We start from the raw sequence: 17942 nt of genomic DNA on the forward strand, positions 1-17942 counted from the left end.
AGAATCTTATTTGACACTAATTTCATATAGTCCTAAGGCTGTAAGCTGGCAGCTTGACGATGCCCACACTGAGCAGTACATGGAGTGGACGCCCTCTCCTTACTACTCATCAATCTTTAAAGGTGCCCAGAAGACAGAAACTACCTTGTTCATTCCAGGACACATTACAGCTGGTGCTTTTACCTTCTACGTGATGCACACTAGCATTAAATGACGGTATGCGTTTCCACGCGCCACTTTTACTGAGCTCCAGAAACTTGTGGTACAATTCCTGCGTGTTCCGGTTCCATGTGGCGTTGGGTAAGGCGTAATCCCGGTGTCCGCAGCTGGGTTGGGAGACCTGGAATATGATATAGAATACATTGGTCATCACACTGCGTGACGTAATCCGTAGAGTTCAATCCTCCGCCCTGACTACTCACCGAGAAGTGGCGCTGGCAGATGGCATTGCCCCCACGAAGCAGCCTGGCACAGCTCTGCAGCATGACTCTTTCCTGCAGGGACACTGCACAGAGAGAGAGAGAGTTACACAATACAGGTGATATACTCCCACAGGGTAACACGTTACCTGCCTGCCTCCAGCCTCTGCATACAGTGTGAGCGGTATATAGCGTGACACACATACATATCACTAGTTACATACAGTGACATACAGACATGTGTGTGAGCACATTCCTACCATGCAAGGTGCATTTAACATTCCAGAAATGGAATGTCACTTTCCCAATGTTACATAGGAGTCTATGTATAGGCTATAATGTGCGAGCAAAGCCATCTAACTATGCACAGAGACAGCGCTCACTATAACGCGATTGGGAAAAGCGAGAAATGCGCTGCTTAAAACAACCACTGTTTCGGGGGGGGGTCTTTTTTATTTTCCGACAGATTCACTAATAGTTTTAAAAAGTTCTTCGGCAGTAAAAGCGTGTCTTTAATGGCTGCACGGTCTGCGTTGTGCGCAGGTGATGTTTGAGCGAACGCCTTTAGCAAGTCATTTGTACCGTGCCTAACAAATAAAAGGGAGAGGTTATAAGGATGATGACGTATGTTTCTTATGACACCTAGTAATGAATGTAATTACTAATATTATCCACAGCAAAGGACACAAATGATTATACTGCAGTGTGAGGCAGCTACCTGTGGACTAACTGCTGTGGAACTACAAGACCCAGCGTGCCTTGTGTCTGCAGGACCAGCTGGGAGTTGTAGTTGCACATCAGCTTGTAATTAACTTTATGTGAGACTGATGTTAATTCCCAGCTGACGCAATCTCCCATCGCATCATTCACCCTGACCCCTTATCTGTACCCCAGTCACCTCTTCCAGGTTCCTCCCGCCTCCAGTACCGGCGCCGCGGTCCCTACTAGTCACACAAGCAATGTCCTTGTGTTAAACCAACAACCTTACATCACTTTCCTGTCTCCACTACGGGCGACATTTTGTGTAAGCCAAACTCATAGACTTTTATGAATTTGGGGCTCTGGCAAAATGGCGGGAGCCCGCCCTCCTTACCTCAGCCTGTTATAGACTTTCTGCTAGGCTACAGTTCGGCCTCTTCCAACACACGTATGACTGTACATCCAATCTATATAGTGTGGGACCCTGTCTCTGACGTCACTGCCCGGACCGTACCATGTGACATAACTTGGAGACTGTGTATTTGGTAATGTCTAAATCCCCTTCATGGAGAGGACACTGACGTCATCAGTTACTGCTCAACGTCATTCCCTACCATCCACGTTTATTATCGTTCATATTATGCACTGCCAGTGATCATACACAGAATCCATATAGGAAGTCATGTTTAACAGCTTACCTGTGGGGAATGAGATGGATATATGCACAGTGTATCAATTACAGCATCGTCCCCATAGTTATCGATGTCCATCTCTAGTGTACAAATAGCTTCCTTTCCCTTATTGCCATATGTAATGGAGATTCCACTTTAGTTAACAAGTTTATATTTAGCTCGGTGTAAAATGTCCCTTCATCATGTGCTGCTGTAAGCCCTATCCTTGTTATAATAATAATCATTTTATTTACATATTGCTTTTATCCATTAGGACTCAAGTCTTTACAGAAACCATGAACATAATACAGAGACGAGGCAGCCATATTGGGTCATACGTCCCAAGGACTATTCATCCTACCTGCAAAGGTATATAATATATATCATGTACAGTATAATGTGACGTCAGCTCACAGCACATTGCATTAAGGGGCCTATTTAGCAAAGGGCTTCTGTCCTTAAAACTCCTGCTTAGGCACGTTCAAGGCAAAACCCAGTATCACCCCAACTTTAAGAATATGGGGTCTAGTTACTAAGCAGTGTTAGGAGACAGAGTGAAAAGTGATAAGGTGCCAGCCAATCAGCTCCCAACTGTCATCTTACAGGCTGTGTTTGAAAAATGACAGTTGGGAGCTGATTGGCTGGTACCTTATCACTTTTCACTCTGTCTCCTAACACTGCTTAGTAAATAGACCCCTTAAACACAGGAGATATCGGAGATAAGTCCCTGTGTACAGAACAACAGCGCTCGCAGCAGCCGCCCCCATAATGTTTCCTTTATGGAGATGGTGTTATAGAGCTATTTAACAAGCTGAGAGTACATGAGCATTTCCCTGCTTACCTCCATTAGCTAAGGTCATCGGAAGACATCATCACTTACCTCTATGGGGGAAGCCTGGACAGAGAGGGGTCTTCTGATTTAAGGATAAAAAATAACCCATACTTACCTGTATTTATTTATTGTTATTTATATAGTGCATACATATTACATGGTGCTTTACAAGACACATCATAAATCTAAAAGACATTTGATTTTGGTAAAATGTATCCAGGTAATGTAACCCTAGCCAGTAACTCGTCCCTTTGCTCAGAGTGGTTTTAATGTACTTATCGCTGAAGTCTTTGGTGTAGTTTAGCGCTTAGCCGGCTGATTTTCCAGAACTGCAAAGAAACGCTGAAAAGCGCCCTTAAGTTACCAATAGAAAGCGTGACAGCTACATATGCACATGGTCCCTGATGGAGACTGAAAAGGACGTGTTTATGGTGTGTGGCCAGCAGGGGGTGCTATATGAGTAATCATTGATATACGGTACAATATTTGACCTGACACACCCTGAAAGAGGAAAATGCGCTCATCTGCCTGACTCAAGGCAAAGCAAACATACCTATACAGCAAGTGTTCTCATTCTGCATTCCTGGCTTTGTTACTAGAGGAATTCACTTTAACCCTTATTTCTACCACTACGTGCAGTGGGCTATATGTACACCACGGCAATAGGCAATTACATTCATCTCTAATGCTAACATTTAGCTCCTTATGTAAAGCTTTAGAAGAGTCAGCAGATAATCTGACCTGTAAAAGGTCCATTCCCCCTGTGTGTGTCAGTAACATTGTGCAGAACATTTTTGTTACAGAGTGGACCCAAGCGCGGGCCTCATAGTATATAAAAGAAATCGCCTTTTTGTTGTCGGAGAAAAAATTGAGCATCAAAATAATATCAACCAATTGTACGACAAAGTACATTCCATACACACCAACTGCATTTACCTAACTCTCCTGAGTATGAGAATGCTTCATGCTACAGTTCTGACGATAATACATGACTGTATAGGCCAGTATAGGCCACATGACTGCACCTAGAACAATACATGACTGTATAGGCCACATGACTGCACCTAGAACAGTACATGACTGTATAGGCCAGTATAGGCCACATGACTGCACCTAGAACAGTACATGACTGTATAGGCCAGTATAGGCCACATGACTGCACCTAGAACAATATATGACTGTATAGGCCAGTATAGGCCACATGACTGCACTTAGAACAATACATGACTGTATAGGCCACATGACTGCACCTAGAACAATACATGACTGTATAGGCCAGTATAGGCCACATGACTGCACCTAGAACAATACATGACTGTATAGGCCACATGACTGCACCTAGAACAATACATGACTGTATAGGCCAGTATAGGCCACATGACTGCACCTAGAACAGTACATGACTGTATAGGCCAGTATAGGCCACATGACTGCACCTAGAACAGTACATGACTGTATAGGCCAGTATAGGCCACATGACTGCACCTAGAACAATACATGACTGTATAGGCCACATGACTGCACTTAGAACAATACATGACTGTATAGGCCACATGACTGCACCTAGAACAATACATGACTGTATAGGCCAGTATAGGCCACATGACTGCACCTAGAACAATACATGACTGTATAGGCCAGTATAGGTCACATGACTGCACTTAGAACAATACATGACTGTATAGGCCAGTATAGGCCACATGACTGCACTTAGAACAATACATGACTGTATAGGCCAGTATAGGCCACATGACTGCACTTAGAACAATACATGACTGTATAGGCCACATGACTGCACCTAGAACAATACATGACTGTATAGGCCACATGACTGCACTTAGAACAATACATGACTGTATAGGCCAGTATAGGCCACATGACTGCACCTAGAACAGTACATGACTGTATAGGCCAGTATAGGCCACATGACTGCACCTAGAACAATACATGACTGTATAGGCCACATGACTGCACTTAGAACAATACATGACTGTATAGGCCAGTATAGGCCACATGACTGCACTTAGAACAATACATGACTGTATAGGCCACATGACTGCACCTAGAACAATACATGACTGTATAGGCCAGTATAAGCCACATGACTGCACCTAGAACAATACATGACTGTATAGGCCACATGACTGCACCTAGAACAGTACATGACTGTATAGGCCAGTATAGGCCACATGACTGCACCTAGAACAGTACATGACTGTATAGGCCAGTATAGGCCACATGACTGCACCTAGAACAGTACATGACTGTATAGGCCAGTATAGGCCACATGACTGCACCTAGAACAATACATGACTGTATAGGCCAGTATAGGCCACATGACTGCACTTAGAACAATACATGACTGTATAGGCCACATGACTGCACTTAGAACAATACATGACTGTATAGGCCAGTATAGGCCACATGACTGCACCTAGAACAGTACATGACTGTATAGGCCAGTATAGGCCACATGACTGCACTTAGAACAATACATGACTGTATAGGCCACATGACTGCACCTAGAACAATACATGACTGTATAGGCCAGTATAGGCCACATGACTGCACCTAGAACAGTACATGACTGTATAGGCCAGTATAGGCCACATGACTGCACTTAGAACAATACATGACTGTATAGGCCACATGACTGCACTTAGAACAATACATGACTGTATAGGCCACATGACTGCACTTAGAACAATACATGACTGTATAGGCCAGTATAGGCCACATGACAGCACCTAGAACAGTACATGACTGTATAGGCCAGTATAGGCCACATGACTGCACCTAGAACAGTACATGACTGTATAGGCCAGTATAGGCCACATGACTGCACCTAGAACAATACATGACTGTATAGGCCAGTATAGGCCACATGACTGCACCTAGAACAGTACATGACTGTATAGGCCAGTATAGGCCACATGACTGCACCTAGAACAGTACATGACTGTATAGGCCAGTATAGGCCACATGACTGCACCTAGAACAGTACATGACTGTATAGGACAGTATAGACCACATGACTGCACCTAGAACAGTACATGACTGTATAGGACAGTATAGGCCACATGACTGCACCTAGAACAATACATGACTGTATAGGACAGTATAGGTCACATGACTGCACCTAGAACAATACATGACTGATAGGCCAGTATAGGCCACATGACTGCACTTAGAACAATACATGACTGTATAGGCCACATGACTGCACCTAGAACAGTACATGACTGTATAGGCCAGATGACTGCACCTAGAACAGTACATGACTGTATAGGACAGTATAGGCCACATGACTGCACCTAGAACAATACATGACTGTATAGGACAGTATAGGTCACATGACTGCACCTAGAACAATACATGACTGATAGGCCAGTATAGGCCACATGACTGCACTTAGAACAATACATGACTGTATAGGCCACATGACTGCACCTAGAACAATACATGACTGTATAGGCCAGTATAGGCCACATGACTGCACTTAGAACAATACATGACTGTATAGGCCAGTATAGGCCACATGACTGCACCTAGAACAGTACATGACTGTATAGGCCAGTATAGGCCACATGACTGCACCTAGAACAGTACATGACTGTATAGGACAGTATAGGCCACATGACTGCACCTAGAACAGTACATGACTGTATAGGACAGTATAGGCCACATGACTGCACCTAGAACAGTACATGACTGTATAGGACAGTATAGGCCACATGACTGCACCTAGAACAATACATGACTGTATAGGACAGTATAGGTCACATGACTGCACCTAGAACAATACATGACTGATAGGCCAGTATAGGCCACATGACTGCACTTAGAACAATACATGACTGTATAGGCCACATGACTGTATAGGCCAGTATAGGCCACATGACTGCACCTAGAACAGTACATGACTGTATAGGCCAGTATAGGCCACATGACTGCACCTAGAACAATACATGACTGTATAGGCCAGTATAGGCCACATGACTGCACCTAGAACAGTACATGACTGTATAGGCCACATGACTGCACTTAGAACAATACATGACTGTATAGGCCACATGACTGCACCTAGAACAATACATGACTGTATAGGCCAGTATAGGCCAGTATAGGCCACATGACTGCACCTAGAACAGTACATGACTGTATAGGACAGTATAGGCCACATGACTGCACCTAGAACAATACATGACTGTATAGGACAGTATAGGTCACATGACTGCACCTAGAACAATACATGACTGTATAGGACAGTATAGGTCACATGACTGCACCTAGAACAATACATGACTGATAGGCCAGTATAGGCCACATGACTGCACCTAGAACAATACATGACTGTATAGGCCAGTGTAGGCCACATGACTGCACCTAGAACAATACATGACTGTATAGGCCAGTATAGGCCACATGACTGCACCTAGAACAATACATGACTGATAGGCCAGTATAGGCCACATGACTGCACCTAGAACAATACATGACTGTATAGGCCAGTATAGGCCACATGACTGCACCTAGAACAATACATGACTGTATAGGCCAGTATAGGCCACATGACTGCACCTAGAACAATAGCGCACGTGGCATGTATATTTACAGTTTAAAAGCAAATGTTTCTGAAATATGCATGTTGCAATATATGTTACATGTCTATATGCATCTGCACACGGTAGCGTGTATATTATCTATGTCTATAATCATTAGAATGCTCTGTCAGTAGTCCGTATTGCTCATTTGGGCGCACCTAGTGCCTGGCAGAGGTGCCCGCTATGTCAGTGCCGCACGCAGGCGGCCGATATTGTCTGTGCATACCTCCTAAGGTTACCGCAGGGAGAGGCAGTGTCAGTGGGCACCTCTTGGTGGTATCAGAAGGGTGGCTAGCCGGACGTGTGCTTGTCGCGGTCAGCGACTGTGTATTTTGTCGCAGTTGCACAGACACCAGCGGCCATGTTCAGACGGAGATTCTGCACCTCCATAGGGCTGGTGCAAAGTTCGATAGTGCGGCCAATGGTGCGTCTTAATACGCACCGCGGCGGCGCCTCTGTAAGAAATCCATCGGCCACAGCATTAGCATAAAGACAGTCACGCTGGGGCAACAGGCGCAGCCGCAATAGCGTGCACATCAACCGCCTAGTCACCTGACCACAGTCATGAACATGGGCACGGCCATGACGTGTGCAGTGACACCATGAGAGATTACCGGTACTCAGGGGAGGCGTGGCTATGACGTGTGCAGTGACGCCATGAGAGATTACCGGTATTCAAGGGAGGCGTGGCTATGACATGTGCGCAGTGACACCATGTGAGATTACCGGTACACAGGGGAGGCGTGGCTATGACATGTGCGCAGTGACGCCATGAGAGATTACCAGTACTTAGGGGAGGCGTGGCTATGACGTGTGCAGTGACACCATGAGAGATTACCGGTATTTAGGGGAGGCGTGGCTATGACATGCGCGCAGTGACACCATGAGAGATTACCGGTACTCAGGGGAGGCATGGCTATGACATGCGCGCAGTGACGCCATGAGAGATTACCGGTACTCAGGGGAGGCGTGGCTATGACATGTGCGCAGTGACGCCATGAGAGATTACCGGTACTCAGGGGAGGCGTGGCTATGACATGTGCGCAGTGACGCCATGCATGCGTTGGTGCGACTGCGCCCCAGTAGTGGGATCGCTGCAAAGTATATAGAACAACAAGCAATAATTTATATGAAGACATATGTGTGCACAATATACTGACCATGTACCCTCTAATCATTTATATGAAGACATTTGTGTACTCAATATACTGACCATGTACCCTCTAATCATTTATATGAAGACATTTGTGTGCACAATATACTTACCATGTACCTCTAATCATTTATATGAAGACATTTGTGTACTCAATATACTGACCATGTACCTCTAATCATTTATATGAAGACATTTGTGTGCACATTATACTTACCATGTACCTCTAATCATTTATATGAAGACATTTGTGTACTCAATATACTGACCATGTACCCTCTAATCATTTATATGAAGACATTTGTGTGTACATTATACTTACCATGTACCCTCTAATCATTTATATGAAGACATTTGTGTACTCAATATACTGACCATGTACCCTCTAATCATTTATATGAAGACATTTGTGTGCACAATATACTTACCATGTACCCTCTAATCATTTATATGAAGACATTTGTGTGCACAATATACTTACCATGTACCCTCTAATCATTTATATAGAGTGAAACTTGAGAACAGAACATGTCTAAAAACACATAGATGCCTCTTTTTAGAAACGTACATTATTATTAATGTTTGTATAGTGCCACTAATTTATGCAGCGCTGCATAGAGAACATTTCCCATTTATATCCGTCCCTGCCCCCATTACAGCTTACAGTCTCTAGGGCACAGGTTCTCAAACTCGGCCTACAGGACCCCACACAGTTCAGGTTTTTCAAGTTTCCTCAGAGAACCACAAGTGAGATAATTAGCTCCACCTGTGCGTCAGTGAGTAATGACTACACCTGTGCACCTGCAGGGAGACCTGGGAAACGTGTCCTGTTCGGGGGTCACTGCAGTGGTTCCCAAACTCCGTCCTCAAGGCACCCTAACAGTCCAAGGCCAATTAATAACAAATTGGCCCGATAATTGTACAGTGTGCACCTAGCTGAAGTGTGCCTTGAGAACTGAGTTTGGAAACCCTTGCAAATGCTGGAAGAACATACAAACTCCACACAGATGGGGCCCTGGTTGGCAATTTAACTCTGTAAGCCGTAACGCAGTAATGCTAGCCACTGTGCCACCGTGATCTCAAATAAACAGAGCTCCCATCCCAAGCTTCCTATGTTAGTAATGCAGGGGGTGGATGCTTTTACAGTCTAGGAGCAATTCTAATATTTTAGATTTTTAAATGCAAAGCTCTACAGTACACAGACCCAAAATAGTGACCAATTTGGGATGAAATGGGAAGAAGTAAATATTTAGGGGGCTTGTGTCTAGCATTCTGCAATTGGCATCATCATTGTGATTTAGCAGGCTGTGCTGTGCTGTGCTGGAGGTGATGCCAGCTGTGTAGTTGCACTAAGCGGATGCAGACACACCCAGCCAGAGCACTGCTAGAGGTTATACAGCCTGAGCTGGGCAGGGAACTTCCCCTATCCTCAGCACAGCCGTGCTGCACACCGCTGGCTAATGGTCTCATAGAGGAGGGATATACTGTAATATGGCTGGGTGCACACCGCTGGCTAATGATCTCATAGAGTAGGGATATACAGTAATATGGCCGTGCTGCACACCGCTGGCTAATGATCTCATAAAGGAGGGATATACTGTAATATGGCTGGGTGCACACCGCTGGCTAATGATCTCATAGAGGAGGGATATACTGTAATGTGGCCGTACTGCACACCGCTGGCTAATGATCTCATAAAGGAGGGATATACTGTAATATGGCTGGGTGCACACCGCTGGCTAATGATCTCATAGAGGAGGGATATACTGTAATATGGCTGGGTGCACACCGCTGGCTAATGATCTTATAGAGGAGGGATATACTGTAATATGGCTGGGTGCACACCGCTGGGTAATGATCTCATAGAGGAGGGATATACTGTAATATGGCTGGGTGCACACCGCTGGGTAATGATCTCATAGAGGAGGGATATACTGTAATATGGCTGGGTGCACACGGCTGGCTAATGATCTCATAGAGGAGGGATATACAGTAATATGGCTGGGTGCACACCGCTGGGTAATGGTCTCATAGAGGAGGGATATACTATAATATGGCTGGGTGCACACCGCTGGGTAATGGTCTCATAGAGGAGGGATATACTGTAATATGGCTGGGTGCACACCGCTGGGTAATGATCTCATAGAGGAGGGATATACTGTAATATGGCCGTGCTGCACACCGCTGGCTAATGATCTCATAGAGGAGGGATATACTGTAATATGGCTGGGTGCACACGGCTGGCTAATGATCTCATAGAGGAGGGATATACTGTAATATGGCTGGGTGCACACCGCTGGCTAATGATCTCATAGAGGAGGGATATACTGTAATATGGCTGGGTGCACACCGCTGGCTAATGATCTCATAGAGGAGGGGTATACTGTAATATGGCCGTGCTGCACACCGCTGGCTAATGATCTCATAGAGGAGGGATATACTGTAATATGGCTGGGTGCACACCGCTGGGTAATGGTCTCATAGAGGAGGGATATACTGTAATATGGCTGGGTGCACACCGCTGGGTAATGATCTCATAGAGGAGGGATATACTGTAATATGGCTGGGTGCACACCGCTGGCTAATGATCTCATAGAGGAGGGGTATACTGTAATATGGCTGGGTGCACACCGCTGGGTAATGGTCTCATAGAGGAGGGATATACTATAATATGGCTGGGTGCACACCGCTGGGTAATGGTCTCATAGAGGAGGGATATACTGTAATATGGCTGGGTGCACACCGCTGGGTAATGATCTCATAGAGGAGGGATATACTGTAATATGGCCGTGCTGCACACCGCTGGCTAATGATCTCATAGAGGAGGGATATACTGTAATATGGCTGGGTGCACACGGCTGGCTAATGATCTCATAGAGGAGGGATATACAGTAATATGGCCGTGCTGCACACCGCTGGCTAATGATCTCATAGAGGAGGGATATACTGTAATATGGCTGGGTGCACACCGCTGGCTAATGATCTCATAGAGGAGGGATATACTGTAATATGGCTGGGTGCACACCGCTGGCTAATGATCTCATAGAGGAGGGATATACTGTAATATGGCTGGGTGCACACCGCTGGCTAATGATCTCATAGAGGAGGGGTATACTGTAATATGGCCGTGCTGCACACCGCTGGCTAATGATCTCATAGAGGAGGGATATACTGTAATATGGCTGGGTGCACACCGCTGGGTAATGGTCTCATAGAGGAGGGATATACTGTAATATGGCTGGGTGCACACCGCTGGCTAATGATCTCATAGAGGAGGGATATACTGTAATATGGCTGGGTGCACACCGCTGGCTAATGATCTCATAGAGGAGGGGTATACTGTAATATGGCTGGGTGCACACCGCTGGCTAATGATCTCATAGAGGAGGGATATACTGTAATATGGCTGGGTGCACACCGCTGGGTAATGGTCTCATAGAGGAGGGATATACTGTAATATGGCTGGGTGCACACCGCTGGCTAATGATCTCATAGAGGAGGGATATACTGTAATATGGCTGGGTGCACACCGCTGGGTAATGATCTCATAGAGGAGGGATATACTGTAATATGGCTGGGTGCACACCGCTGGCTAATGATCTCATAGAGGAGGGATATACTGTAATATGGCTGGGTGCACACCGCTGGGTAATGGTCTCATAGAGGAGGGATATACTGTAATATGGCTGGGTGCACACCGCTGGGTAATGGTCTCATAGAGGAGGGATATACTGTAATATGGCTGGGTGCACACCGCTGGCTAATGATCTCATAGAGGAGGGATATACTGTAATATGGCTGGGTGCACACCACTGGCTAATGATCACATGGAGGAGAGATATACTGTAATATGGCTGGGTGCACACCGCTGGCTAATGGTCTCATAGAGGAGGGATATACTGTAATATGGCTGGGTGCACACCGCTGACTAATGATCTCATAGAGGAGGGATATACTGTAATATGGCTGGGTGCACACCGCTGACTAATGATCTCATAGAGGAGGGATATACTGTAATATGGCTGGGTGCACACCGCTGGCTAATGATCTCATAGAGGAGGGATATACTGTAATATGGCTGGGTGCACACCGCTGGCTAATGATCTCATAGAGGAGGGATATACTGTAATATGGCTGGGTGCACACCGCTGGCTAATGATCTCATAGAGGAGGGATATACTGTAATATGGCTGGGTGCACACCGCTTCATCCGGGCTAATATGCATCCGCCACCCACACACAGTTCCTGGGCAGTTTAATATGCATCCTATTAATTCACTCAGAATTTGTGACATCACTGAGGCATGAGGCACATTATGCCTCATGTCTCCTATTACTAAATTACAAGCACACTGTATAATTAACTATACTTGCCAATACGGCAGCTATAGTATGGTGCTGACACACACACAGATTTGGCCTCATACATCATTGCTGCAATCACATCAAACACCCCTACTCAGCTCGCCAGGTCCCGCGCTAATCTGCTAGCACCAGGCATCTTTGTTTGCACCAGCAGACAGCGGCGAGTAATGCGATAGGTGACACCTGTATATCTGTGTGCGACTAAGTCTCTCAATCTGTATACGAAGTGCCACAATGCAGCGGCCACAGCTTTTTCCCACACCAAGCTCCATTGTGCTTCACATACTGACTCAGTCGCACACAGATATACAAGTGGCGCACAGGACCTGGTGTCTCACCAGGTCTATATATATATATATATATAATTATATATATATATATATATATATATATATACATTGTGATATTTGGGGGTAATTAGCTCGGCAGAGGGTGGATTGGTGCAGTGTTTAGGTGCTTAATGAGGGTCCACACACAGCTTTCAAGTAAATAAATTATGCTTTACTTTCCAGCATGGAAAGCCAGGATACAAACAGAAAATAATAAACAACCTAGCCCCCACTTAGGGCGTCTAACTCACTTCTTGAACCCTCTCTATAAGGGTGCAGCTAGTCTGCCAATTAAGTCTCAGCCTGCTTGTCTGCAGGTCTATAGCCGGCTCCAGCCTGGCTTAGCTGCCACAGTTATACAAACACAGTCAGTCTCTGTGCCTTCCCTGTATCCTCCAGGTATACAGTAGGCCCTGGCTTCCTCAGCCTGCAGCTTCACTGCTTTATTTTCTCACAGTCTGAGAGTTTGGGGTCCTCCCTTGCCTCCTGCAGGTACAGACCCAGGCCTCCTGGCCTCCCAATGGCTTGCTCAGCTTCACTGGGCTCTCTGGCTGCCACAGTCCCACAGCAGCCTGACTGGTCTGCCTCCTCAGCAGCCCACACCTGAGCTCTCTCCACAACTTCCCAGAATCCTTTTCTTCTCAGCGTGGGCGGATCTCTCCTGCCCCACACAGAATCTGCTGCTCACCAGTGCCACCTCTGGTGATACTGCCACAATATATATATATATATATATACAATACTGTGCAAAAGTTTTTAGGCAGTAGTGGAAAAAATTCTGCAAATTATATATGCTTTCTAAATAGAAGTGTTAATAGTTATTTTTATCAATTAACTAAATGCAAAGTGAATGAACAGAAGAGAAATCTAAATCAAATCAATATTTGGTGTGACCTCCAGGGCCGGCATCAGGGGGGACTGCCAGGACTGGTATCCTGGGCCCAGACAGAAAGGGGGGGGCGCTTCTGGCTCCTACCACCCAGGGTCACAGGCAGCTTGAGACAGTTCCCAGAGCTCTCCTCAGTTGCTTGCCAGGCCCACAGCCGCTAGCTCACCCGTGACAGGGCAATAAAGTTTTTTTTTTTTTTTTTATGCAGCACTGCGTGAGTGATGTCATGACGTCACACCGCACTGCTGCGAAAAATCGCACCCGCGAGAAGAAGAGGAGTAGCTCCCAGCCGGAAGGCAGAATAAGGTGATTGATGCTGGGACTGGCTGGGGACACAGGAGGGCTGGCTGGTGACATAAAAGGGGGGCTGGCTGGGGACACAGAGGGGTGCTGGTTGGGGAGACAAGGCAGAAACACAAGGGGTTTGGGGGCCCTGCCTATTTTGTCAGTCCCGGGCCCCACAATCTCTGATGGCGGCCCTGGTGACCACCCCTTTCCCTACAAAACAGCATCAATTCTTCAAGGTACACTTGCACAAAGTCAGGGATTTTGTAGGATTATAGGGTCCTGATTCAGCAGTGCACGCAGATTCCAGATTAACCGGAATCTGTGCGTGCGCAGGACCCATTCTGCGAGTGTGCAGAATGGGTCCTGCTCAATCGCACGCAAGCCCTTGAATGTCTCTGCCTGATTGACAGGCAGAGGCATTTAAGGGGTGGTGTGGGAGCTGCTGACGTTCCCAGAAACGGGCGTATCTGCCCCGTTTTCCGGGAGTGGCCAGCCCAGAAACTGCGTGGACGTACGCAGTCTTCTGGGCTCGCAAGCCGGCCAGCCTGAGTAAGCTGTACTGGGATCCGTTGAAGTGCTGGGATTGCAAATGCAGCAGGGGGTCCTGCTGCATTTGCATTATTGCAAGGATCGCAATTGCAAAACTGCCTGCGTTGCATACATCATATATCTATAGCCTGCGTGCAGCATTGCAGTTGCGATCCTTGCTGAATCAGGGCCATAGTCAGGTGTATAATTAATCAATCATACCAAACAGGTAATAATGATCATCATTTTCATATGTAATTTGAAACAGTCATTAACTGAAACAGAAACTGCTGTGTAGGAGGCTTAAAACTGGGTGAGGAACAGCCAAACTCTGCTACAAAGGTGAGGTTGTGGAAGACCGTTTCATGTTACAGGTCGTACACCATGGCGAGACTGAGCACAGCAACAAGACACAAGGTAGTTATACTGCATCAGCAAGGTCTCTCCCAGGCAAAGATTTCACAGCAGACCGGGGATTCAGGATGCACTGCTCAAGCTCTTTTGAAGAAGCACAAAGAAACAGGCAACGTTGAGGACCGTAGACGCAGTGTTTGGCCAAGGAATCTTAATGCATCAGATGAAAGACCCATCATACTTCCCTTTGAAATCGGCAGATGTCCAGCAGGGCCATCAGCTCAGAACAGGCAGAAACCAGTGGGAACCAGGTGCACCCATCTACTGGTTGGAGAAATCTGGCCAGAAGTGGTCTTCTTGGAAGAATTGCGGCCAAAAATCCATACCTTTTGACGTGGATACAAGGCCAAGCGACTCATCTATGCGCAAAAACATAGGAACTGTGGTGCAGAAAAATGGCAGCAGGTGCTCTGGCTGATGAGTCAAAAGTTTAAATATTTGGCTGTAACAGAAATCAGATTGTTCACCAAAGGGCTGGACAGCGGTACAATAATGTGTGTCTACAGTCAACAGTGACGCATGGTGGAGGTTCCTTGCAAGTTTGGGGCTTCATTTCAGAAAATGGATTTGGGGATTTGGTCAGGATTAATGGTGTCCTCAATGCTAAGAAATACAGGCAGGTACCTGTCACCTATAGATATAAGCTCAGACTTCTCACCCTGACCTACAAGTCCCTCCGCCACTCCTCTTCCCCCGACATCTCCAACCTCATAACTACTTATATTCCCTCCCGCCTCATCTGCCCTGTCAGTGCCACCTTCTACACTGATCACCACTCCTCATGCCCACCTCCTGGATTTTGCCTGTGCTGCTCCTGTCCTGTAGAACACACTCCCACGTCCTATTAGCTTAGCGCCACTAGTCTCTGAGGTGTCACACGTGTCTTTATAATCACCTCTTCATTCAAACCTGTCAGCCTCCTAACTCCTCTGCCCTTCCTGCCCACTTACTGCCACCTTGTGTGTGCCTGTGGTTTCATTCCTATCACTGCAGCCCTGACTCACATGCTCCGGGTGCTGGCCCACCCCGTGCACACTGTATGTCTGTAGCTGGACCTGCTACTCTATGGTCTGGTTATACACGGTCAGTGTGTTGGTGTTGGGTCATGGTATTACTGTACTGTGTAATTCTGTATTATCCGGGTATGGTGTAATACTGTATGTCTGTAGCTGGACCTGCTACTCTATGGTCTGGTTATACACGGTCAGTGTGTTGGTGTTGGGTCATGGTATTACTGTACTGTGTAATTCTGTATTATCCGGGTATGGTGTAATACTGTATGTCTGTAGCTGGACCTGCTATTCTATGGTCTGGTTATACATGGTCAGTGTGTTGGTGTTGGGTCATGGTATTACTGTACTGTGTAATTCTGGTGTGACACTGTTACACTTGTTCCTTGCCTGCGTACAGCGCTGTGGGGCATTGGTGGTGCCTTACAGATGAAAGATAATAATGCCTTTGTGCCTTGGTTATATGTAGACAAAGCACCTATAAAATGAGGGAGTGATCTGAAAATATGTGTTTTTGTTTCCTTGTGAAAGAAGTGACTTTTTGGCAGACTGGTCCCTTGAACTGGGCAGTGTGTGACCCAGCAGCATTGCAGAAATCTCATCCATGAGGATCGTACACACACAGCTTTGTTCTGCAGTGCAGAGGCCTCACCCCTGTAAGCAGCCGCAGGGCCCTGCCTCTCTGCTGTAGGAGAGAACCCGTGCCAGGACCTGAGTCACAGGACAGAATGAGTGCAGGCTGCTTGTAATTCACCCTCTGCTAGGCACATGCTGCGTGTATGGTTTACATTTATTGGGCCTTTTAAGTAGCCTCTGTCGGCCATTGTGCCACCTGATTGAGAGCTCTCTGGAAGAGGATCTGGTCTGGTTATCCGGGTTAGGAAGGGTTAATGTGTAGATGTCGGTGTGTGTACTGCGGTGTGAGGAAATCCCTCAATGTGACGCGTGTCATTTCCTGGAGAATAGCAGATGTCGGCAGACCTCTGCCCACACCCGCACCGTCACTCACCAGTTACCAAGGAAACGCAGATTATTTTCCCAAACACGGCAGAAATGGGCCTGGCCGCAGCCTGCACATCGCTGGGGGAGAGAGACGGGCTTCTTCCAAAATAAACAGCAACCCCAGACCCTGCGCTCCGCTCCCATCACACAGCATTCCTCACCCTCAGAGGAAAGGAGCTGCCCTTGTTTTCTGCTGCTTCTCCATCATTGCTGCCTTTTCTTTCTTTCCAGCAAACCTTCAGATAATAAAGAAACTTTTCACCCTAGAGCCAAGTTGTACACTATGGGCTATGGGCCTGATTCCCGACTCGGGCAGATCTCTGGGCCAGATTCAGCAGCGGGCACGCGTAGTTTGAACGATTATTGGCCTTTGCGCATGCATGTAAGTTGCACGCGACACGATGGCATTGCGATTTTGCACGGACCCCCTGCATTAGCTGAGCAGGATTAGCATAAGGTAGTAAATCAGACTTCCGCAGCGGCTTGCGCCTACAGTCACTTTACATGTGACTCAGATTCAGCCCCAATGTCCATACAGCGCATTCACTATATTCTCCTGTGCTGAGCTCCTAATGTCCCCAAAGGGACACCGCATCTTATGGTGCATTATTAGAGAATTATGAACAATAAGAAATGTCACTATATTATATTATTATATTCATTATGAGTCCACCCTACCCCCAATGGCTGGATCTTTATTTAGAGAAATAACTGCCGTTATCTTTATATCTCTGCTTTC

General features: G+C 46.5%; 1 protein-coding gene across 2 annotated transcripts in view; it reads right to left on the minus strand.

Moving 5' to 3' along the window:
* LOC148477720 (acyl-coenzyme A thioesterase THEM4-like) overlaps positions 1-9100 on the minus strand; it is a 34901-nt gene extending 25801 nt beyond the window's left edge. The window contains exons 1-3 of one of the 2 annotated variants that reach the window (XM_088456278.1): positions 9043-9100; positions 423-505; positions 184-340 (exon numbers count right to left, since the gene is read on the minus strand). In XM_088456278.1, coding sequence (XP_088312404.1) covers positions 184-340; positions 423-485 — 220 coding nt within the window. In that variant the 5' untranslated portion in view covers positions 486-505; positions 9043-9100. Of the gene's footprint in view, positions 1-183; positions 341-422; positions 506-1317; positions 1407-9042 lie in introns of those variants that run through there. The other variant, XM_088456277.1, reaches the window with a different exon arrangement.
* Between the last annotated feature and the right edge of the window lie 8842 nt (positions 9101-17942).

The sequence above is a fragment of the Taudactylus pleione genome, unplaced genomic scaffold, assembly GCF_031769625.1.
Source record: "Taudactylus pleione unplaced genomic scaffold, aTauple2 ptg000696l, whole genome shotgun sequence".
NCBI lineage: Eukaryota > Metazoa > Chordata > Amphibia > Anura > Myobatrachidae > Taudactylus > Taudactylus pleione.